This window comes from Thalassophryne amazonica, chromosome 4 (assembly GCF_902500255.1).
Source record: "Thalassophryne amazonica chromosome 4, fThaAma1.1, whole genome shotgun sequence".
In the NCBI taxonomy this organism is placed as follows: domain Eukaryota; kingdom Metazoa; phylum Chordata; class Actinopteri; order Batrachoidiformes; family Batrachoididae; genus Thalassophryne; species Thalassophryne amazonica.
In genome coordinates this window covers 42379169-42404148 of record NC_047106.1, presented here as the reverse complement: position 1 = coordinate 42404148, position 24980 = coordinate 42379169, and the positions used below count along the sequence as shown (strand labels likewise).

Genomic DNA, 24980 nt, shown 5'->3' with positions numbered 1-24980 from the left:
CGCTCTGTCCCCTGTTTGCCATCCTTTGGGCAGTCTGCAGCACCTTTTATATCAGTTTGACAGCAGTCTCTGTCGTCTATGCTCTGCATGCAATCTGACAGGTGTGGATGAGACAGTCTGTCTGTGCTCTGACACTGCTGGCCAAACCTCTTTTTCTCCCGATTACATCGGATTATGGCAATATTTGCTGTGTCGGGCAAATTCTTGCTATGTGTGATGGGGCAAAAAGAATACAAGAAAAACGAACAATTATAGCAATGTTTTAAAATTTGAAATAAGCTGATAGAAAGCTAAAGTTCGATGTATAATACGAAAAAATTATTAAAATGTAAAAACCGCTTTTAAAAATAAATAAAAATATTCAGTGCATACAAATTCATTAATAACGAATAAAAGGGTTAAGTTCCTCTTCCAGAAGTTGATCTCGCAAAGAAAAAAAAAAAATTCTAAGAGGCCTTATTGGACTGAGTTTTAATAAACTCTATCGAAGTATTCCACAACCTGGCAATAATAAAAGAAAAAGAGGACTGATTTCACAAAATCTGTCCAAATTCTTTATTACCTAAGTGAGTCCAAGGAGGAACATTTCAAAGAAACCTTACAATTTTGTTGTGGGTTGTCTGCAGATGATCTTGATGTCTCTCGGTAAGACCAGAATACCAAGCACTATTGACGTAATCGTGGCATTGAATTAAAACTGAGACTAGCATTTTTTTCACATCCAAATTAAAATGTCTGTTCTATCTATACACGATCTTCAGTCTGGCATTTTTACTTATGATAGTCGTGTCTACTGTTTAGGAGAGATTTTATTCACTTTACACATGCTTCCCTTAGGCAGTATTATTAGAAAGCATTGCTTAAATTTTCATTGTTACGCAGATGATACCCAGCTTTATCTATCCATGAAGCCAGAGGACACACACCAATTAGTTAAACTGCAGGAATGTCTTACAGACATAAAGACATGGATGACCTCTAATTTCCTGGTTTTAAATTCAGATAAACCTGAAGTTATTGTACTTGGCCCCACAAATGTTAGAAACATGGTGTCTAACCAGATCCTTACTCTGGATGGCATTACCCTGACCTCTAGTAATACTGTGAGAAATCTTGGAGTCATTTTTGATCAGGATATGTCCTTCAATGTGCATATTAAGCAAATATGTAGGACTGCTTTTTTGCATTTGCACGATATCTCTAAAATTAGAAAGGTCTTGTCTCAGAGTGATGCTGAAAAGCTAATTCATGCATTTATTTCCTCTAGGCTGGACTATTGTAATTCATTATTAACAGGTTGTCCTAAAAGTTCCCTGAAAAGCCTTCAGTTAATTCACAAGTACTGACAGGGACTAGAAGGAGAGAGCATATTTCACCCATATTGGCTTTTCTTCATTGGCTCCCTGTTAATTCCAGAATAGAATTTAAAATCCTTCTTCTTACTTATAAGGTTTTGAATAATCAGGTCCAATCTTATCTTAGGGACCTCATAGTACCATATCACCCCAATAGAGCGCTTCGCTCTCAGACTGCAGGCTTACTTGTAGTTCCTAGGGTTTGTAAGAGTAGAATGGGAGGCAGAGCCTTCAGCTTTCAGGCTCCTCTCCTGTGGAACCAGCTCCCAATTTGGATCAGGGAGACAGACACCCTCTCTACTTTTAAGATTAAGCTTAAAACTTTCCTTTTTGAAAAAGCTTATAGTTAGGGCTGGATCAGGTGACCCTGAACCATCCCTTAGTTATGCTGCTATAGACTTAGACTGCTGAGGGGTTTCCCATGATGCACCCAGTATTTCTGTTTCTTTTTATTCACCTCTTTTTGCTCTGTATGCACCACTCTGCTTTTAATCATTGGTGATTGATCTCTGCTCTCTTCCACAGCATGTTCTTTTCCTGATTCTCTCCCCTCAGCCCCAACCAGTCCCAGAAGAAGACTGCCCCTCCCTGAGCCTGGTTCTGCTGGAGGTTTCTTCCTGTTAAAAGGGAGTTTTCTTCCCACTGTCGTCAAGACTCCCTATGAGCAAGCCATAGGGAGTTGTTTTGACCATTGGGGTTTTTCTGTAATTATTGTATGGCTTTTGCCTTACAATATAAAGCGCCTTGGGGCAACTGTTTGTTGTGATTTGGCGCTATATAAATAAAATTGATTTGATTTGATTTGATTTGTTTGGCTCTCAGATGAAGACTGGTCGAGATGTACGCCAAGTTTTGCTAGGAAACCTTTTGCAAGGCCATCACAGGTTTTGCTAGGAAGGGTTTGACCATTGCAGGTGAGATTAATGAGTCTCTTTTTGAGAGTTCTACAATAATAACATTCTACATCTGTTGCCTGCAAGAGTTTCCAAAATATAACATCAATTTAATTTCAATGTATTTTATTTATACAGCGCCAAATCACAACAAAGCTGCCTCAAGGCGCTTCACACGAGTAAGGTCCAACCTTACCGAAACCCCCAAAACATCACCAGCATTCACTGGATTTGCAGGACTACAAAAGCCCCAGCCAGCAGTTAAATAATAGACTTAAATTATATGTCTTGACATACTGTATATACAAAATTGCAAAGTTAAGAAATCAACAACTATCTGATGTAGTAACACTAACTAAGGGCCTGGATACACGGCAATAGCTAAACGAAGGAAAAAAGTCACAAATTCAAAAATCGTCGAGAAAAGGTGAATGAATGATTCTGCACCTTTCCTATCACCGAAAAGCCTGCGAATCAAGAGCGCAAAAACAAATGAAACAAAACCGAAACTTCAAAAGAAAAACGCACCGAACGTAGACCTTGATGATCTAAATGAAATCAAAACCAAACATTTACGATGACGTGACCGACAGTCACATCATCGCCACACACAGCCAGCCCTGTCCTCATATCCACAGTACTTGCATGTGCGGGATTTGGTTGCCTTGGCAACAGGTGAGAGATGTTTATCTTCACAACAACAATGTGTAGTAGTAGTAGTTGATAAAACATTCTTACCGCTATTGTTTCCGTATGACAACATTGCTTTTCGTCCCACGCATGGACAAGTCATCAGTGATACAAGGATGTTACATTCAGCTCGTCGGAGCTTTAGTTATTGATCCGTTCAGATATTGTCAATGTTCCTGCAAAACATCAGACTTGGGAGGTTGGACAAAGTTAGACGACAGTCAAACGGAACTCTGACGTTATGGGAACTAGGCAAATGATAAAGAACTGCCAAGACAGAAAGCAAAACAGAATACGGATGAATTGAGGATGATGTCGGGATTTGTTCACATTTTTCAACAGTTTGAAAATTCTGACGAAGCGCCAGCTGCAGGAACGAAGCTGGACGACGGTTAAATGATGCCTCCGAAAGTCAACGTAAGTCCAGATTTCTTGTTTCGTTTGGGCTTTGGTGTCCTTCATCAGTGCCGTGTGACTGGGGCTTTGCATCATTACTGGGTTTCACAATGACACAAAAAGAGTTGTCATCTGGATACTCAAGTTGTTAAAGGTGATCCACCATCTGCAGCAGCTGAAATACTTGGCCCTGGTCACGTGTGTTTGTATTGAGAACATGATACCGCTGCTCACATCGGTTCAGTATCCACTGCAGAGGTTCTCCATTGTTCCTAATGTGCTCCTCAATTGTCCTTCCTCTTAGCTCTTTGCCGAAGGTGAATAATACCACCGTGCTTGTCCAAACCTCTGTCCCAAAAACTCTGAGGTACTTTTCCACAGCTCTCCTGTCTTTATCCCAAAAGAAGTCCACAGGTATAGCCAGCAGGAAGACCACTTTGCTTCTGAGTGGACATAGGGAAGAACTTCGAGTCATCTGTATCTTGACGTTCTCAGGGTTGGCCAAACAAAATAGACTCCACCCAGGGGTGTCAACTACCGTCACATTCCACATTGATACTCGCCCACAGGCGACAGTACAGCTGACGGTCTTTTCACCGCTCTGAAAGGTTTCTCTGGCCAGGATCACGTTGCCTGCTGAGCTCTTCCCTGACTTTCTCCTTCCCAGTAGGATGAGGCTGAGGCTTGGTGTGCAAACACAGGGGTGTGCTGGGAATTCTGCAGTTAAACAGAGTGCTGTTTTTATATTTTATACACACATTTACGCAAGATATCTGCATGCTGACAGCTTCTACCATTGCGCAGTATAGGTTAATTTTTTAAATATCTCTTTTAGCATGTTTCATATGTCCATCCTGATTTCTTTCTCAATAAACATGAAAAAACTTACCTCTTCGCCTATATGATGACTGAGAGGCCATCCATTGCTTTTGTTGTGCTTTCCCATCATGCAAGACCATCATTTTGACCCCTCCTCTTCGATCAGGCTGCTCTTTCTCCTTGATTACGTCCTGTCTCAGCTGACTGTACAGCCATTGCTTTGTCTCACTGGACTGTATGTTAGCTCCCACCATCTTCTGGATCTTCTCAAACAACTCCCTAACCTGGGTTCCTGAGGCCCCAGGCCAGTTATTTATAACCTGGTACCTGTTATCACATCGTTCCAGCAGCCAGTGGAGCATCCTTCCCTGTCCCCTTATATGCTCCTGGATGGTGTGGCTTCCTGTAGCAGAAATAGATAGTATTGTTGCAAAATGTCTGAGGATAAAATACTGACCCTAAAGGATATGTGCTGGGCCCATTATTTAAATAATAATAATAATAATAATAAAACAATAATAAAATTCTTGGACAGAATATTCCAAACTCAGCTTTTCACTTTTATGCTGATGATACTGTCATATACTGTGCAGCACCAACTCCTGCTGAGGCCTTTCAGTATTTACAAGTCGCGCATTTGATAGAGTACAAGAACGAATTTGTCACCTGCAACTTGTAAATGTTTTTTACCACTTCAAAAGTGGCAAGATCAGCTCTGTCTGAAAATATTTTAACATGGACTGGTCAACAAATTGAGTTGGTATCTATTTTTAAACACCTAGGATTTTTAACTGATGACCATCTGCCTGTGGAGAGATGATGCTCTAGTGGTTAAGTGTTGGACTTGAGACCAGTGGATCCTTGGTTCAAATCCCAGCCTGACTGGAAAACCACTAAGGGCCATTGGGCAAGGTCCTTAATCCCCTCGTTGCTCTCAGTGTGTAGTGAGTGCCTTGTATGACAGCATCCTGACATCTGTGTGAATGTGAGGCATTATTGTAAAGCGCTTTGAGCATCTGATGCAGATGGAAAAGCGCTATATAAATGCAGTCCATTTACAATTTTACGATTTGTAAGGAGCACATTCAATATGTTGTTAAAAAATGTTTTTTTTAATAGAAGAAACAAGTCTTATTTTTAAGTCAAGACTCAAAACCTATTTTATTCTCTTTCTTATGGATAGTTTTTATTTTATTTGTTTTATTCTTTTACTTCTGTTTTTATTTACGTATTTGAATGTTTTATTCATTTTTAATTATTTATTCAATTTTATGTTGACTTGTTTATGTAAGGCACCTTGAGACGGCTTTTGCTGTGATTTGGTGCATTATAAGCTAATTAAATTAAATTAAATTATTTCTCTTTTAATGTGAAACAGAAATGGGTGGAAACATTTTTTACCAGTTACTGACTATGGAGATGTGTTACAAGTGCATCCAGAAAGTATTCACAGTGAGTACTTGTGAATACTTTCTGGATGCAAACATGACTGCTTCTGCGCATTGTCTTTCTGTGCTGGATAGTCTGTACCATTGCCAACTGTGGTTCTTTTAATCACCACTGTGTACTTTATTCTGAAGGTAACTGGGCTTCTTTATGTACCCAATGTCTCCGCCATTGTATTTTGTTTATTTACAACACCATTCTGGGTATGACTCCTTTGTCTTTGTCTTCTCTTTTCACAAGGACACATAGACGTCAGTCTCTGGTCTATCCAGGGTTTTCATGTATCCCATAATCCCTTGTGCGCCAGAGAGTCGCTGCAGTCAAAACAACATAGAGAATCTACAAGATGACAACTTTTTGATTGAATTGATACTACAAAAATGTAATTTTTTTTATGCTTTTCGTCACGTTAATAAGAGACTGCATGCATGATACCCTGAAAACTTGCTAAAACAATTATGAGATGAGGTAAATCGAATGACAGTGTGGTGTTCAGCTAACAACCTGCTGCTGAACACCACAAAAACAAAAGAAATAATCCTGGACTTCAGGAAGTACAGGGCTGACCCAGCCCCACTCTACATCCAAGGGGACTGTGTGGAAAGGGTCAGCTCCATCAGGTTCCTGGGAGTGCAGCTCTCTGACAGCCTCTCCTGGACTGCCAACACCACAGTGGTGGTGAAGAAAGCCCAGCAGCGACTCCACTTCCTGAGGGTACTCAGGAGAAACAATCTGGATGAGAAGCTGCTGGTGTTGTTCTACAGAGCCACCATCGAGAGCATCCTGACGTACTGCATCACAGTGTGGTACGGGGGGTGCTCAGCAGCAGACAGGAGAGCGCTGCAGAGGGTGATCAAAACGGCCCAGGGGATCACTGGTTGCTCTCTGCCCAGCCTGGAAGACATTGCCAGCTCTTGCTACCTCAGCAGAGCTGCCAGCATCAGCAAAGACACATCCCACCCCAGCAACCACCTGTTTGACCTACTACCCTCTGGCCGACGGTATAGGTCAATCAAAACTAGGACAAACAGACTTAGGGACAGCTTTCTCCCCAGAGCAATCACTGCACTGAACAATAACAAATCACTCTAATCTGCACCTTTCAAGTTTCTTGTGCAATATCTGCAAACCATGTGCAATATTCCCATGCAATATGATTCCACAGTTGTATATAAATCTCGTTTTACATTTTACTTGGTCCACATTTCATTTTATTTTACCTTATGTTTATATTAGTTGTACATATACTCTGAATAATTTACTGTGAAATTTCACTATCTTTTATATTGGCTAAAAATTACTCGCACCACAGAAAGCACCTTTTTGGAGTTGCACTCAAATCTCATTGTAATGCAAATTACAATGACAATAAAGGCGATTCTGATTCTCTGATTCTGATAACAATCAGTGTCTGCTACATTTAATCTGTGTGGAATTTAATAAACGTAAACTGAATTTCAGACAAATTATATATATTAGTCTGGAACAAAGAGGACAAACAGTGTTGTAAAGAACAATAATCAAGACATTAAAGAGCAAACTTCACTTTCACCCAGAACGACATGATCAGGAAGCGAGCGTAGCTCACAGCAGCTCCCATTGAAAATAACGGAGAGACAGCCTGTGATTCTCACATGTTTACATAAAATAAACGCAATAACAATGTCTAAAAACCCAGAGAATATATTCATGAGAGTTTTAGGCACAATATGAAAATAGTTTTATGTTGCAATGTTAATGGTGTTGTCCGTGTGTAGCAGTTAAAGTGCACCCTGATCAGAGCGTCTCAGTGCAGTTCTCAATGTTACTGAGATCTCGCAGAGCGGTAACCTCTCCGAGGTTTTGCGGGATTTGAAACCTGAAAAGGGTGGATGGATGTTCTGCACTTTGTTGTCCTCAAAGTAAGAACTGAACAGGGGAAGAAAGCCTTTAGGTTTTCAGCACCTAATGCTTGGAATTAATTACAATCTGAACTTCGACTTCAGCCCTGGTTTCACTGAATGAGTTTAAAGCTCTGGTGAAATCGTTGCAGTCTGCCTCATCTGTGTGCGAGTGTTTTATGTGACTAAGTTTTAATGTTGTTCATTTTATTCTGCTGTTTGTTATTTTTAATGTAACCATGCTGCTGTCCTCTTGGCCAGGTATCCCTTGTAAAAGAGATTTCAAATTTTGGTTAAATAAAGGAAATTGACCAAAAACAAACTATTGACCCAATAAATATGAAAACCTACATTTGCCTCAGAAAACAAATGTAACCACCAAAGGGGAGTTATCATCTGTAGTATTTCTATAGTGCTTTTCCATCTGAAACAGATGCTCAAAGTGCTTTACAATGATGCATTTTATTCACCTATTCCATACCTGCCAACATTTGAATGTACCAATGTGGGACACCCACGCATGAGCGTGAGCGCCAACGGCACAAAGCATAATTAGGGGGTCCGGGAGTGTGTCCAGACCAACAGAACTGTGGGACTAATGGGTGTCCCACACACACTCATGCGAGACACTGGACACTGGGGTAAATACCAACCAATGCTGGATGGTTGGCAGGTCTGCTATTTATACATTCACACACAGTAGTTCCGTGCAAGGTGTTTCAGCTGCTCACTGGGAGCAACTTGGCAATTAAGGACACAGGATCCTTAATGATTTTCAGGTCTGTCTGGGAAATTTAACAGGCGATCTTCTGGTCACAATCCCACCCCTGTAATGTCAAGACCATCACCTCCCCAAAGCAAAGAAAAAAACAAAACAGATTTGGGAACAGAAAGCTGTATCGGTGAGAATGAGTTCAATTTGTACACAGGTACTTCATGAAGGATATAAATGCAAGCAGACAAAGTAAAAATCACACACAAATGCAAGAGAATGAATGAAGAGCCAGTTAAACAAAACGTTTAAGTGAGCGTAGCTAAAAGAGCCAGCACCCTAAAATGATTTAAATTAACCATCACTATCAACTAGACTTTTCTTGAGAATCTCTGTTGCTTAAAATAGAGCACCCAAAGTCGATCAAGAATAACTTTGCCAACATTTGGCCCATATCCACAATCACTGAGCTCAAGCTAGCACATAAGCCGCATCTCATTCCCATCCAGGGCACAGTTCCGTTGATCTGCTAATCGCTAATTAGTGAAGCTAACTTTCTTGTTAGTGGATTAGCTTTTCAGTTAACTTTGAAAACCATCAGGGTGAGACTAACGCATGGGTTGAGTGTGTAGTGTCGGCACAAACCATTCAGACTCAAACCGTTCGCACTCGGTGGCGATTATACTGTGGCCGAAAATGAACAGTGTCCCGACAAGATGAGCTACTTGTCACAACTTGTCTTACTGCTCCAACAAAATAGCTAGAAAGATCTGTGGGGATATATCTTGTTTCTTGCTTATTTGAATTATGCCCAAGATTTTGCTATTTACACTCCCATCCAATAGATGGCGGTGTTCTATGGATTTTGACCCAAAATGCACGGAACATCGCCATATACTGAATGGCAGCGTAAATAGCATCCAACTGTCACACAGTCACCCACAGATTTACTAGATAGGGTCGACCTGTACAAAAGGCCTGCCCCGAGCGGATCGCGGCCCCGCCATCTTGGAAGGTTGAAGCGCTGCAGCGGCGTCACGCTGTCAGTGGAAAATGTATGCTCTACGCTTGTAATCACTGTCGATTCTCTGGCTGATGTCTCCGCCGCTTTTTACATTTGCGATGTGAAAACTTGTGCTTAGGTCAATTCAGATATGTAGATTCGATGTCTGAAGTCAGATTTGTCATAACTGTTGATCCTTTCACCCTATAAGGCTGTGAACAGAGCGTAAAGTGGGGCTCCTGTCGATAGAAAACTCACGGCTTCAGTCAACTCTGGCTGATTCCTTTCTCTCTCTCTCTCTCTCTCTTTCTCTGTGCTTTGCTATGCGGTTGCCTTTTGGTGTGCTGAATCACACTTAAACAGAATTTTCAGTTTTGCAAATGTCTTTTTGTTTTACAAATGAAAAAAAATGACATATTTACAAATACACATTTATTTGTAAAAACCAACACATACATTACAGTAACTTGTTGGTTTCTGTAAATAAATAGTCAACCAATGATGAGGAGGCTGATTTTCCCATGTCTTTTGGCATCTGTGAGTTTTAATGCTCAAACCTTCAGAATTAGTGCATTCATTTAAAACTAAAACATATTTGTGATATTTTCACTTTGTAAAAATGACAGAGTTAATGTTAATATCAATAAATTGTCCGGAATTAGTTTGATTTTTAAATCAAACCATAAGTCAAACCTGCTTTGCTTTTTTATCCCATTTGCCACACGTCTGGGCCAGTGTATGTTGAATGTAAATGACTCTTCCTTACAGCAGTGGGCAGGGTGGACAAAGACAGACGCTTTGACTCATTGTTTGTGTTGGGTTTGTGATCGCCTTTGATTCTACTCAGAAGTATCAGTGGTGCTTAAAGTCAAAACTGGCTTGTCAGTAGCTGACAGTGTACTGGAGTCAATACTAAAAGTTAGCGATTAGCTGTAGATTCTGCTTTTTTTTTTTTTTTCAGTTTATCAGTTTATCATTAGAAAAGTTAATTTTTCAGTTAGTGTATTAGCGGTTGTCAAAGCTAACCTTTTGGTTAGCTGTGCCCACCACTGTTCCCATCATACACTAACGCATCCCTACAGGACAGTGTGTAGGACTCAGCATCATCTGGTGGTGATATTATTTTGTTTCCCCTTTCCAAATTCTGCTTCTTTGGGGATGTAGATTCATACTCTCTTGCCTTCTTGTGAGATACGCAATATGTATGATCCTCCAGTTTACAAAAATTAGTTTTTAACTTGTTACCCTGCACTAGCAACTAGCAGACAGTGCAACTGGCCATGCTGCAAAATGCTAAAGATTGAAGCGACTGTGCACTTTTTTGATGACTGTATCAACATGGCGGCCCCATGTAGTTATATGTATGAAGGGCTTATTCATTGTTGCAGGCAGTTATACAGTAATGAACAGATGGTAATGGATGTTATATTTTATTTGTGCTAATGAACACCCGTTAACCCCGCACACTGTAACTTCAAAGATATCAGACAGAAGCTGAAATTCATGAGTCACCTAACATGTCTCCATAGGTGAAGAGGACAATACTTCTTTGCAATATGGGTGTATGGAGTAATGTGAGTTGGACCTCCATGGCTCTTAAGTTCTGCTGGTTGAAGTTAGAGGTGATGGGCAGCACCATCAGTATGGCATGTGGTGCTGGTCGGCAGAGATCCAGGCCTCTGCGGAGCTCCTTAGACACCCTCTCTGGAGTGGGGGAGTGGGACAACCACCCTGGTGTGTCCACGATTGTCACCTGTTAATTAGGTTTAGCCAGTGAGTAGAACATAGGTTTAAAATCATTAAAGCCAAACTCTGAACTTCAGTAACCACCTGTTTCCCCAAAACGTTGCCGGTCTCCTTGGAGCTGCGAGTTGTTGCTTTGGGAAAGGCTTGTCTGCCCAGGATGGTGTTTCCTGCTGAGCTCTTACCACTTTGTTTCTCACCCAGTAATAGCACAACCATGTGAGACATGCTGCTCTCTAAAACAAACAATTGTGATGCAATTGCAAATGCATTTGATCTATACACACTGAGTTAAAATCAATTCATGTATATAGCATCATGGCACACCATTGGTCATCTCAAACTGTGATACATGAGCAAGGTTTACACATAAGCAAACACATTGGCAACAATTCTATAAATAAATAAATAAATAAAAAACCTTCAAGCATTCTGCGGACCCGGCGCCACGAGGGGGCGTTTGGGGGCGACGCCCCCTCACGTCATCAACCTCGCACCCTCGGATGTGACAGTTATCAAAAATAAAAATAAAAAAGAAAGAAAAAGAAATACTGGAAAATATAGTGCCTCGCAGTTTCGCGGATTTTTTTAGTCCAATTTTGCATGTTTTTTTTGTTTTTTTTAAACAGCGCATTGTGCTCTGCGTCCCCATCAAGCAGGCAGGTGTTGTGCCAGATTCAATAAAAATCATACTGATTTGTGAACATTTCTGTCTGCGCAAACTGTGTATCTGTGCTGTTAAATGTGTTTAAAGGTGACAAGGTTCAAATGCGCGTTCCCGCGAAGGGGGTGCATTTCACGGCAGGGGTGCTGAATCTGGCACAACACCTGTGTTCTGTCAAGATGACGGGACACCTGTTGCGGCACAGCGAAGGGAGAGTACGCGCATTGTGTTCTGCGTGTCTGTTTATAAGAATCTTCTCGTCCAGAAGAAAAAAGAGCGTCAACAACTACCCATAACTGTGTTCTTCACTCGGAAAAAGACACCTGCAGCGAGGTGTGAGTGGAAAAAGGCGCGAAAGTGGCACGGCGCAGGACGAAGAGGCGTGATCAGAGGAACTGTGAGATACTGGTCAGTCACTATTAATAATTTCTTATGTGTCCAACCTTGTAGATTGATCGTTAAAATTAAATTTGTTAGTTCTAAAAGCCATCATAATTATTTATAGGAAAACATTCTATTTTTATTTCTTAAACAAATGTTTGGGCCTGAAAACAGGTTGGTCTTATTTTTCTACTAAGGTTTGAACTTTGAGAGTGTTTACACAAGAGAGAAAAGTGTATAAAGTGTGTAGTGAGGGGTTTTACAGCTTTAAAACGTCTATAATAATTGTAAAAAATAAAGCTGTCTACTTCGGATTTCGCCTATTGCGGGCTATTTTTAGAACGTATCTCCCGCGATAAACGAGGGACCACTGTATATCTACATGAAAGGTTTATCTTTGACCCATTGTGTGACTGTCATGCCCAATTGTTTGCGCTTGTGATGGAGGGCTGTATGTGGGGTTAATCTACTGTCTCATGTCGTTTCTCAGATTAGTTGGTTTGGTTTTGTGGTATACAGGAGATCACTTGACCGAGGGTCTATACGTTCAAATAATAATTAAAAAATACTGTCATCACTCTTTACTCTTAGTCAGTCTCTTACAACGGTGTAGCCTAAATACACGAGCTTTCTAGGAGCGCACCCAATTCATTACGCACGCTCAGAGGCAGGTACCCTCCGGTGCGCACTTTTGTGTGTGTGTGGGGGGGGGGGGGGGGGGGGGGGGGCTGTGATAAACTCATCGCCCCCTTAATATTTTTTTTCTGGCGCAGGGCCTGTGAGAAAGAAACCTAATTAGACCAGACTCAGTCGGGTGACCATCAGTTATGGCCACACGAATAAAAATAGAACAAACCCACAACACATAATTGTCAGAACATGATTTATTCTATAGTTAGGCCTCCATTTCATATCAACCACAAAGTAGAAAAAAATATGTGTAATTTATTGCTAAATGTGTTGTGAAAGTGTAGGAACACGGACCCACAACAGGGGGCGCAAATGAACGGACAATGGAGGAAGTCAAATAACAACACTTTACTGTTGTGAATAAGCACCACAAACACAACAGATTACAATAATAGACAAAGAAGTCAATTCACAAAATGTGTCACGTGGGCAGGCTTGAAGATAAGAGACGTCTGTCCAAAGCAGAACCGGAACCACACGATTTCCTCCGCCACCGAACCCCGGGAATACTGGAGCTGCCAAGTCCCGAACTCCCAGGTGGCCACTGCCTCCGCGTGTCGGATCTGGTACTGCTGGCGAGGAACAAAAACAGTTAAATGTGGGTGCGTTTGCACCCAGCAACACGTATGGCGGGAAAACCACCTCCACCTCTCGTCGGAAGAATGTCTGCTATTCAACGCACAAAAGTAACAAAGTGTTAATGTCAAAAAGACAACACAGTCGGCTGAGTACTGTACCTCCTAGGTAGAGCGATATCTCGGCAAAGAGGTGGCGATGTCGTCTTGCTGATATACCACTGCTGATCAGATGATTGGTGACAGCTGTCGTAGGTGATAAGTGACAGCTGTCACCCCGGCTGCTCCTGTGAGGCGGCAGCGCCCTCTGGTGCCTGGAGCCCGCACTCCAGGCAGGGCGCCCTCTGGTGGTGGTGGGCCAGCAGTACCTCCTCTTCAGCGGCCCACACAACAGGACCCCCCCCTCAACGGGCGCCTCCTGCCGCCCGACCAGGCTTGTCCGGGTGGCGGCGGTAGAAATCGGCCAGGAGGGCCGGGTCCAGGATGAAGCTCCTCTTCACCCAGGAGCGTTCTTCGGGTCCGTACCCCTCCCAGTCCACCAAATACTGGAAGCCCCGGCCCATCCTACGGACATCCAAGAGCCGGCGCACAGTCCAAGCCGGCTCACCATCGATGAGCCGGGCAGGAGGTGGCGCCGGACCCGGAGCACAGAGGGGTGAGGTGTGATGCGGCTTTATCCGGGACACATGGAAAACAGGATGGATCCGCAGTGAGGCCGGAAGCTGAAGCCTCACTGCGGCTGGACTGATGACCTTGAGGATTTTGAAGGGACCGATGTAACGATCCTGTAGTTTAGGGGAGTCCACTTTTAGGGGAATGTCCTTTGTGGACAACCACACCTCCTGCCCTGGCCGATACGCAGGGGCCAGGGTCCGCCGACGGTTTGCATGGGCTTTTGCCCTCGTCCGGGCCTTTAGCAAAGCAGAATGGGCGGCGCGCCACACCCGACGGCACTTCCGCAGGTGGGCCTGGACCGAGGGCACACCGACCTCTCCCTCAACCACCGGAAACAACGGGGGCTGGTACCCCAGACACACCTCAAAAGGGGAGAGGCCGGTGGCAGAAGACACCTGGCTGTTATGGGCATACTCGATCCAGGCCAAATGGGTACTCCAGGCCGCCGGGTGCGCGGCCGTCACGCAGCGCAGGGCCTGTTCCACCTCCTGATTGACCCGTTCTGCTTGCCCGTTGGTCTGAGGATGATACCCGGACGAGAGACTCACCGTGGCCCCCAGTTCCCGGCAGAAGCTCCTCCAGACTTGCGAGGAGAACTGGGGACCGCGATCGGAGACGATGTCTGTTGGAATCCCATGCAGCCGGACGACGTGGTGGACCAGGAGGTCCGCTGTCTCCTGGGCAGTCGGGAGCTTCGGGAGGGCCACGAAGTGGGCCGCCTTGGAGAATCGGTCCACTATCGTGAGGATGGTGGTGTTGCCCTGGGACGGCGGGAGGCCCGTGACAAAACCCAGGCCGATGTGGGACCAGGGGCGATGAGGCACAGGCAGCGGCTGGAGCAGTCCCGATGCCCTGCGGTGGTCAGCCTTGCCCCTGGCGCAGGTGGTGCAGGCCTGGATATAATCCCGGACGTCGGCCTCCAGGGACGCCCACCAGAAGCGCTGCCGGACAACTGCCACGGTTCTACGCACCCCTGGATGACAGGAGAACTTGGAGCCGTGACAGAAGTCCAGGACTGCAGCCCTGGCCTCTGGTGGGACGTAAAGTTTGTTCTTCGGCCCAGTTCCGGGATCCGGGCTCCGTGCCAGGGCCTCCCGGACGGTTTTCTCTACGTCCCAGGTGAGGGTGGCCACGATAGCGGACTCCGGGATGATGGGTTCCGGTGGATCCGACAACTCCGTTTTGACTTCGTCTTCATGCACCCGGGACAAGGCATCCGATCTCTGGTTTTTGGTCCCGGGGCGGTAGGTGATCCGGAAGTCAAAACGGCCGAAGAACAGTGACCAGCGGGCTTGCCTGGGGTTCAGCCGCTTGGCGGTCCTGATATACTCCAGGTTCCGGTGGTCAGTGAAAACCGTGAATGGCACGGACGTTCCCTCCAACAGATGTCTCCACTCTTCAAGAGCCTCTTTCACCGCAAGGAGTTCTCGATTGCCGACGTCATAGTTCTGTTCGGCCGGGGTCAACCTGCGGGAAAAATAGGCACACGGGTGAAGGACCTTATCGGCCTCTCCACTCTGGGATAGCACGGCTCCTATCCCTGAGTCCGAGGCGTCCACTTCAACCACAAACTGGCGACTAGGATCGGGCTGCACCAGAACAGGTGCAGACGAGAAGCGCCGTTTCAACTCCTTGAACGCGGCATCGCACCGATCCGACCAGGTGAAGGGGACTTTTGGAGAGGTCAGGGCTGTCAGGGGGCTAACTACCTGACTGTAGCCCTTAATGAACCTCCTGTAGAAATTTGCAAAGCCGAGGAACTGTTGCAGCTTCCTACGGCTGGTGGGTTGGGGCCAGTCTCTCACCGCCGCAACCTTGGCCGGATCAGGAGCGACGGAGTTGGGGGAGATGATAAACCCCAGGAAGGACAAAGAGGTGCGGTGAAACTCACACTTCTCGCCCTTCACAAACAGCCGGTTCTCCAACAACCGCTGCAGGACCTGACGTACATGCCGGACATGAGTCTCAGGATCCGGAGAAAAGATGAGTATATCGTCTAGATATACGAAGACGAATCGGTGCAGGAAATCCCGCAAGACATCATTAACTAATGCTTGGAACATCGCGGGGGCGTTTGTAAGGCCGAACGGCATGACCAGGTACTCAAAGTGACCTAAGGGGGTGTTAAATGCCGTCTTCCACTCGTCTCCCTTCCGGATCCGAACCAGGTGATACGCATTTCTAAGATCTAGCTTAGTGAATATCTGGGCTCCATGCAGGGGCGTGAACACTGAATCCAACAAGGGCAACGGGTATCGATTACGAACCGTGATTTCGTTCAGCCCCCTATAATCAATGCATGGACGAAGTCCGCTGTCTTTTTTACCCACAAAAAAGAAACCTGCACCCATCGGGGAGGTGGAATTCCGGATCAACCCGGCGGCTAAAGAGTCCCGGATGTAGGTCTCCATTGATTCGCGCTCAGGTCGTGAGAGGTTGTACAGCCTGCTGGATGGGAACTCAACGCCTGGAACCAAATCAATGGCACAATCGTACGGACGGTGCGGGGGAAGGGTGAGCGCCAGATCCTTACTGAACACATCCACAAGGTCATGGTACTCCACCGGCACCATCCCAAGATTGGGCGGGACTCTGACCTCCTCCTTAGCCTGGGAACCGGGAGGAACCGAGGAACCTAAACATACCCGATGGCAGGTCTCGCTCCACTGAACCACTACCCCGGACGGCCAATCGATCCGGGGATTGTGTTTTAACATCCAAGGGAACCCGAGAATCACACGGGAGGTGGCAGGAGTCACAAAAAACTTGATCTCCTCCCGGTGGTTCCCTTGTCTTATGTGTAATTAAAGGGAGTAGGGAGCCATCTAGTGCCCGCACCTGCACAGGTGAGGTAAGCGCCACCAGAGGGAGCGCTGCCTCCCTGGCCCATCTGCTGTCTAGCAGATTCCCTTCAGAGCCCGTGTCCACCAGTGCTGGGGCCTGCAGGGTTAAATCCTCATAAAGGATTGTAACTGGGAGTCGTGTGGCAATATGGGTATGTCCCACGTGAATGTCTTGGCCCACCCCTAGCCCAGTTTCTAGGGGCGGGCATTGGTGTTTAACCGCTCGGGGCAGTCCCTCACTTGATGCTCTATTGAGCCACAAACAAAGCACGCTCCGCGGACCAGCCTCCTCTGTCTATCTGGTGGCCTAAATGTGGCCCTGCTCGTGTCCATAGCTTCATCAGCAGGGGGAGCTGTAACCACACGGAGCGTAGAGGCCGTGGAGCGTGGGGAGGGCGGAACTCGGTCGGAACCGGAAGGGAGAGGGACGGCGCGTGCCCGGCCACGCCCTTCGTCTCGTTCCCGACGGCGTTCTTCTAACCGATTGTCTAATCGTATAACGAGATCAATAAGCCAGTCTAAATCCCGCGGTTCGTCCTTGGCCACCAGGTGCTCCTTCAGGACCAACGACAGTCCGTTTACGAAGGCGGACCTCGCAGCCGCGATGCGGAAGTCGACTGCATAAGCAGCTGCGCTCCGGCGCCCCTGTCTCATTGACAGCAGCACGGCTGAAGCGGTCTCTCCTCTATTTGGGTGATCAAACACTGTTCTGAACTCCCTCACAAACCCATCATATGTCAGAAGGAGCCATGAATTTTGCTCCCAGAGCGCTGTAGCCCAAGCGCGTGCCTCACCGCGAAGCAGATTAATCACATAAGCTATCTTACTAGCATCAGTCGCGTACATGACGGGACGTTGTGCGAAGACGAGCGAACACTGCATAAGAAAGTCCGCGCACGTCTCCACACAACCCCCGTACGGCTCTGGAGGGCTTATGTATGCTTCAGGGGAAGGTGGGAGGGGTCGTTGAACGACCTGTGGAACGTCACTGTTGCGCACAGGATCGACAGGAGGGGGAGCCGCAGCAGCGCCCTGAGGGCGCGCTTCCACCTGCGCGGCGAGAGCCTCCACCCTGCGGTTAAGGAGGATGTTCTGCTCGGTCATTAGATCCAACCAAGCCGTAAAAGCGGTGAGGATTCGCTGCAACTCACCGATCATTCCTCCTGCAGACGCCTGTGCGCCCTGCTCTTCCATTGGCCGTTCAACAGCCGGTTGACGCCCCTCGGGGTCCATGACGTTGGCCGAGATATCCTGTTGTGAAAGTGTAGGAACACGGACCCACAACAGGGGGCGCAAATGAACGGACAATGGAGGAAGTCAAATAACAACACTTTACTGTTGTGAATAAGCACAACAAACACAACAGATTACAATAATAGACAAAGAAGTCAATTCACAAAATGTGTCACGTGGGCAGGCTCGAAGATAAGAGACGTCTGTCCAAAGCAGAACCGGAACCACACGATTTCCTCCGCCACCGAACCCCGGGAATACTGGAGCCGCCAAGTCCCGAACTCCCAGGTGGCCACTGCCTCCGCGTGTCGGATCTGGTACTGCTGGCGAGGAACAAAAACAGTTAAATGTGGGTGCGTTTGCACCCAGCAACACGTATGGCGGGAAAACCACCTCCACCTCTCGTCGGAAGAATGTCTGCTATTCAACGCACAAAAGTAACAAAGTGTTAATGTCAAAAAGACAACACAGTCGGTTGAGTACTGTACCTCCTAGGTAGAGCGATATCTCGGCAAAGAGGTGGAGATGTCGTCTTGCTGATATACCACTGCTGATCAGATGATTGGTGACAGCTGTCGTAGGTGATAAGTGACAGCTGTCACCCCGGCTGCTCCTGTGAGGGCCAGCGCCCTCTGGTGCCTGGAGCCCACACTCCAGGCAGGGCGCCCTCTGGTGGTGTTGGGCCAGCAGTACCTCCTCTTCAGCGGCCCACACAACAAAATGATCAGTTTGTTTCTGCAACATACCCCAATAACGTGCTAGCTGAAATAATACGTAGTTGGCACATTATTTGTGAAGTGAAAGCTCTAATGTTTTAAGAAATATTTAAAAGAAAATAAACATTTGATTCATTATTGTGTCAGACATGGGTAGACATATTTTACATACAAGCACTGGTGGGCACAGATCGGCTAAGCAGGTAACAGCTAATTAGTGAAGCTAACTGTTTTGTGGGGAGGGTCCACTAGTACTAGGGATTACCTTTAACTGTCATGTTGTTTGCAAATCTGTTGAATTGAAAATCAACAAATAATGGTAATTCACCATAATTTTTTTTTTTAAATTGCCACCCTTTTGTAAGTCTACCATAAATGTAAAAACAACTTCAACATACTTTCCTTAATACTAGGACTAGGACTAATGGTAAGTTCCCCTATTGGGTTAACAGATTAGCTTTTCAGCTAACTATTAGCGGATCAATTAACTTCCACTGAATTTAGTGCCGTAATTTTAAGTAAGACAACATTTAAAAAATAAAGTTTATTGTCAAACACATTTGTAAACCCTAGCATTGTACAAAGGCAGCAAGCATTGCCTCAAGGAGATGGAGTGATATGTATTTTTATTTCTTAATAGTTTTTCATTCACTTACTAATTCATGTACTGTGAATAAGATGAATGTTGAATGAAAACTGTTTAACTCTGTTTAATAGAAACTATTTTACTGTTTAATTTCATTTGTTCATTTAATTGATATCTTCAACATCATTTGATCTTGGCATGTTCCCCTTTTTAGGAATCTCCACATTTATGCTGCAACCGTAGACTGTATATGGTTGAAAAATCAAATTTCAGCTCTTTAGGCCTATTTTTCAGTGTATTAGTGTAAAAAATAATAATAAAAACAGAAACTTCAGATAAATATTTTAGCAGTTTATGGCTTGAATGTTGTCACAGTTAACTTTTCATTTATTAGCAGTTATCAAATCTAACTTTTAGCTGCACACACCACCACGGGCGATGAAAGGGGGAGAATAAGGAGAAGGATTCTAGGTGCCCATGATTGACAGGAGGCCCCTAATACAATTATCATACTGACAAAATAATATCAGGGGTGGCCCAATAAGCTTTCTTTTCATGGTGCCCAAAATCCCTGATGGCGCCACTGGAAAGTTGGAATATAGTGGTTATTATGTTGGGAAAGTGTAGTGACACGGACCCACAACAGGGGGCGTAAATGAACGGACAATAGAAGGAGTTAAATTAGAACACTTTACTGTTGTGAATGCCACAACCAAACACAGCAGATTACAGAATGGATACAAGTCAATCAATAAAGGTGTCGTGTGGGCAGGCTCGACGATAGGAGACGCCCGTCTGGAGACGAATCGGAACCACACGATTTCCACCGCCACCGAACCCGAGGGATACTGGAGCCGCCAAGTCCCGAAGTCCCCAGGTGGCCACCGTCTCAGCGTGTCGGATCTGGTACTGCTGGCGGAAAACAAAGACAGTCAAGTGTGGGTGTGTGTACACCCTGTAACAATAATGGTGGGAATTCCACCTCCACCTCTCACTCAATATGTGTATGCAGTGATCCCTCAGAGGGAAAGAGTGCCGTCCTGCACTCACTCAGCTTCCACAAAACTAAGGACCGGTACTCCTGCAAACACTCACAATAGACAGATTATTAGATTACCACAAATGGCTGAGGATATTACCTCTCACTGAAGTCGGTATCTCAGCGATGTGGTGGAGGTGTCTTCCTGCTTTTATTCCTGGTGTGACGCAGATGATCGGTGACAGCTGTCATGGTTGATGGGTGACAGCTGTCACCTCGGCTGTTCCTGTAGGCGGCAGCACCCCCTCGTGCCTGAAGCCCGCACTTCAGGCAGGGCGCCCACTGGTGGTGGGCCAGCAGTACCTCCTCTTCTGGCGGCCCACACAACATATTATTCATGTTTGTCATATTTATGTCCATCACTGATCCCTCAGCTTAGTGTTGTAATTAGTCACCACCCTGTGTGATTGACAGCCATCCATCGTCTGCATCTGCTTAGTCTGTCTATTGTAATGTGCCAGTAATGATATAGTCAAAATCGATACTTGAGTCTGCGTGTGGAGTGAGGCGCAAAAACAGAGAAATATGGTTTCAGCTATTTTCTGAAACAATTTGTTTTCAAATTGAAATGGACAGATAACAGAGGTGACAGCTGTACACACTTATTTTTATTACTTTTCATTAACTTACCACAAGAGCCCTCCATGAGAAGGTTTCAAGCTGTTTATTCCAATACCGAGGATTATTCCTGAACCAGCATGTCGGTCTGAGTTCTGCTGTTTTCTTGTCTCTGATTCCAGTTCCTTGTTACCCTCTGGTTTTATACACTTAGAGTATATAGGCTGACTCATGCCACAAGTTCACTGTTCATTCCAAAGTCCACAAAGAGCCAGTTCCTGGGAAGTTGTTTTGGCTAATACATTGAGTGATGTCACCTGACACGCAAAGACACATGCAAAACTGAGATCAAATAAATAAAACTAGATAAATTAAATTTCTATGGAACCCCAAATCAAACTTTTCTATCAGGTGAGTTGTGATTCAAAATAGAATAAGAAGAATAGAAGAAGAAAGTCCTTTATTCCAATGAGGCCCATTGATGGTAGGGCTTATCTATATCTTACACTTATTTTTATTTTGATAATACTTTTTAAATGATTATAAAATTCAAGAACAAACTGAATTTTCATTTTCAAAATTTATTTTTTCAATCTTTTTTTTCAGATTACAATACTTTTGGCCTGGATTTAGCTCCATATATCTCTGGAATACAATGTGTGAAGGAGATAGGAATCTATGACTCTTCCTGGATGGGACACCAGTCCATCACAGGTTACTTCCCCCACCAAGGCTGGTACCCATTTACAGTTGGGTGGACTGAGACAATGCAGATCAAGTGTCTTTTTCAAAGACACAGATAAGAAAGATGACCGAAAATCAAACTCAGGTTTTATATCTTCTTCTTACTTATAAGGTTTTGAATAATCAGATCCCATCTTATCTTAGGGACCTCATAGTACCATATCACCCCAATAGAGCGCTTCGCTCTCAGACTGCAGGCTTACTTGTAGTTCCTAGGGTTTGTAAGAGTAGGATGGGAGGCAGAGCCTTCAGCTTTCAGGCTCCTCTCCTGTGGAACCAGCTCCCAATTCAGATAAGGGAGACAGACACCCTCTCTACTTTTAAGATTAAGCTTAAAACTTTCCTTTTTAGATAGATAGATAGATAGATATATACTTTTAATGTCCCCATGGGGAAATTTGTCTTGGACTTCTCAAAAATGCTAAAGCTTATAGTTAGGGCTGGATCAGGTGACCCTGAACCATCCCTTAGTTATGCTGCTATAGACTTAGACTGCTGGGGGGTTCCCATGATGCACTGAGTGTTTCTTTCTCTTTTGCTCTGTATGCACCACTCTGCATTTAATCATTAGTGATTGATCTCTGCTCCCCTCCACAGCATGTCTTTTTCCTGGTTCTCTCCCTCAGCCCCAACCAGTCCCAGAAGACGACTGCCCCTCCCTGAGCCTGGTTCTGCTGGAGGTTTCTTCCTGTTGAAAGGGAGTTTTTCCTTCCCACTGTTGCCAAGTGCTTGCTCACAGGGGGTCGTTTTGACCGTGGGGTTTTTCCGTAATTATTGTATGGCCTTGCCTTGCAATATAAAGCGCCTTGGGGCAACTGTTGTTGTGATTTGGCGCTATATAAATAAAATTGATTTGATTTATATATATGTATATAAAAAGGCTCTGGGAGCAGAGTCGATTTTAGACTTCCAGTTTTAGGGGTGCTTAGCACATTTAAAAAATTTTTAAAATCTAGATGTCCAGAAATACAATTTCCCATGAATTCAGAGTGAAAACATTGCTTGTAAAAGCTGCATTCATTGTCAAAATGCTAAAAAAACACAACAAAACAAAACAAAAACAAACGCATATTAGCAAAGGATAACGGCCCATACATAAAATTCCTGCATTCTGGTGCAGTTTATATAACAAATAATTTAATCTCCTAATGTGGTGAGGGAAAATAGTAATTGCAACTTAGGAGCAGGTCTGAAATATAATATAGAGGCTGAGTACAGTATATTATCCTTGTTTTTATATTAGTCTTATGAGCCTATAGTTATTGAAGATTTTTCTATTTCATCTTAACAGATTACTATGTCATAGTAAGTACAGAACACTGACCCTGGTATCACTTTTCAATTACATTTAGACAGTTTTAGGCATTACTTAGACTGTGTTTTAGTTTTGGTTATTCATTTATTTATTCTACAAACTGATTGATGTCTCGGTTTTTCTGGCAGCACGCACATCCACATTGTAAGTCATAAAAATACAGTAGTTGGAGTTGTGATCAGTGAGGTTTAGTGCCGTGTGCAGGACCTGGTTTAAATGGGTTCAGGATAAGAAATATATGAATATGAATTATTTATTGAATTAACAGCAAAGCATAGAAAGGACAGACAAGATCTAATGAAGTCCTTAAAAGTAAGAAAAATAAAAATGTGTGACTTAAAAGTCAGAATTCATACCAAAACACCAGTAACACAAGTAAGACACCTCCACAGTCTGATACACATGTTCAATTTACCCTTAGCTTCACTTTCCATCCTTTGCTATTCTCAATGTCCATATCTACTATCACATAAGGTCTATAGAGTGCACAAACCTCACCTGAAGCTTTTTTTGCTTTTGAAAAAATGCTCTGATATCCATCACTGCACTGCAGGCTTGGTTTGCCAACAAATAAAAATACAAAATGAGTTTTATGATTTATGCCTTTTTAGCAGGAATTTCAATTATTCACTTATTATCATGCTGTGCATTAAACGTTGTGATAAAGTTTACTGTCTTAATTCTGAAATGCTTAGTTAAGGACATTAACTAAGCATTTATTGTTGGGAAAGTGTAAGTACACGGACCCACAACAGGGGGCGCAAATGAACGGACAATAGAATAGGTCAAACAACAACACTTTACTGTTGCGAACGTGCACAACAAACACAACAGATTCCACAATAGATCAAAGGTCAAATTACAAGGTGTCGTGGGGGCAGGCTCGAAGATAGGAGACGCCTGTCCAAAGCAGAACCGGAACCACACGATTTCCTCCGCCACCAGACCCCGGGAATACTGGAGCCGCCAAGTCCCGAACTCCCAGGTGGCCACTGCCTCCGCGTGTCGGACCTGGTACTGCTGGCGAGGAACAAAAACACAATTAAACGTGGGTGCGTCTGCACCCAGCAATCTGCACGGCAGGGAAGCTACCTCCACCTCTCGTTGGAGAAAAAGTCTGTTATCACTCACAAAAATCACAACAAAAAGGGCTTTCTATCAAGCAGTCAGGCTGAGGATATTACCTTTCAGGTAGAACGATATCTCGGCAAAGAGGTGGAGATGACGTCTTGCTGATATACCGATGCAGATCAGATGAGTGGTGACAGCTGTCACAGGTGATGAGTGTCAGCTGTGACAGCTGTCACAGGTGATGAGTGTCAGCTGTCACCGGCTGCTCCTGTGAGGCGGCAGCGCCCTCTGGTGCCTGGAGCCCGCACTCCAGGCAGGGTGCCCTCTGGTGGTGGTGGGCCAGCAGTACCTCCTCTTCAGCAGCCCACGCAACAATTTATAAAGTCAGATCTGTGTAGATGGTATTTGATGGAGGAGAGTGATTTGTTCATGGAAGCTACACAGATTGAAGGGCAGCACCATTTAGTAGCTGACAAGAGGATTTAGTTGAAAAAAAAGAACACCGAATCAATCTTACATTTGACCACGCACAGCGCGCACTAATTTGTAGAGCAATATACTGTTTAGCGATAGGTAGCCAGGTGAGTAAAATAAGCACTTTTCAGAAAGTTGCACTTGCTCTTCACATTCAGAGACATAAACTGTGAATAAATACCTCGCAAATGTGACAGTCGCCTGACAATCACTTGACAGCGCAGCTGGGCGAGGTTACCACCAGCGCTCACAGGACAGCGCATCTGCTAAATGAGCGCCACCTGCAGCAGCACCACGTGGCACAAACACATGTCAGAGCAGAGAGAGAGATGAATGTAGGTGCGCTTCGTGGATTGAACCATTTGCCCAAGAAGGGGAGATGATCAAATTACTGTGTTCTTGTAATACATATTTTGGCGTAATGCTTGAAATAGGTTTAAAAAAATAGTAGTATATATATATATATATATATATATATA

General features: G+C 44.6%; 1 protein-coding gene across 1 annotated transcript; it reads right to left on the bottom strand.

Moving 5' to 3' along the window:
* Positions 1 to 10648: 10648 nt before the first annotated feature.
* Positions 10649 to 11213, bottom strand: LOC117509153 (GTPase IMAP family member 4-like). Its single transcript, XM_034168917.1, has 2 exons — positions 11025 to 11213; positions 10649 to 10947 (listed from the first exon to the last, which is right to left on the bottom strand). The coding sequence occupies exons 1-2, from the start codon at positions 11163 to 11165 to the stop codon at positions 10696 to 10698; spliced, it is 393 nt and encodes a 130-aa protein (XP_034024808.1). The 5' UTR covers positions 11166 to 11213; the 3' UTR covers positions 10649 to 10695.
* Between the last annotated feature and the right edge of the window lie 13767 nt (positions 11214 to 24980).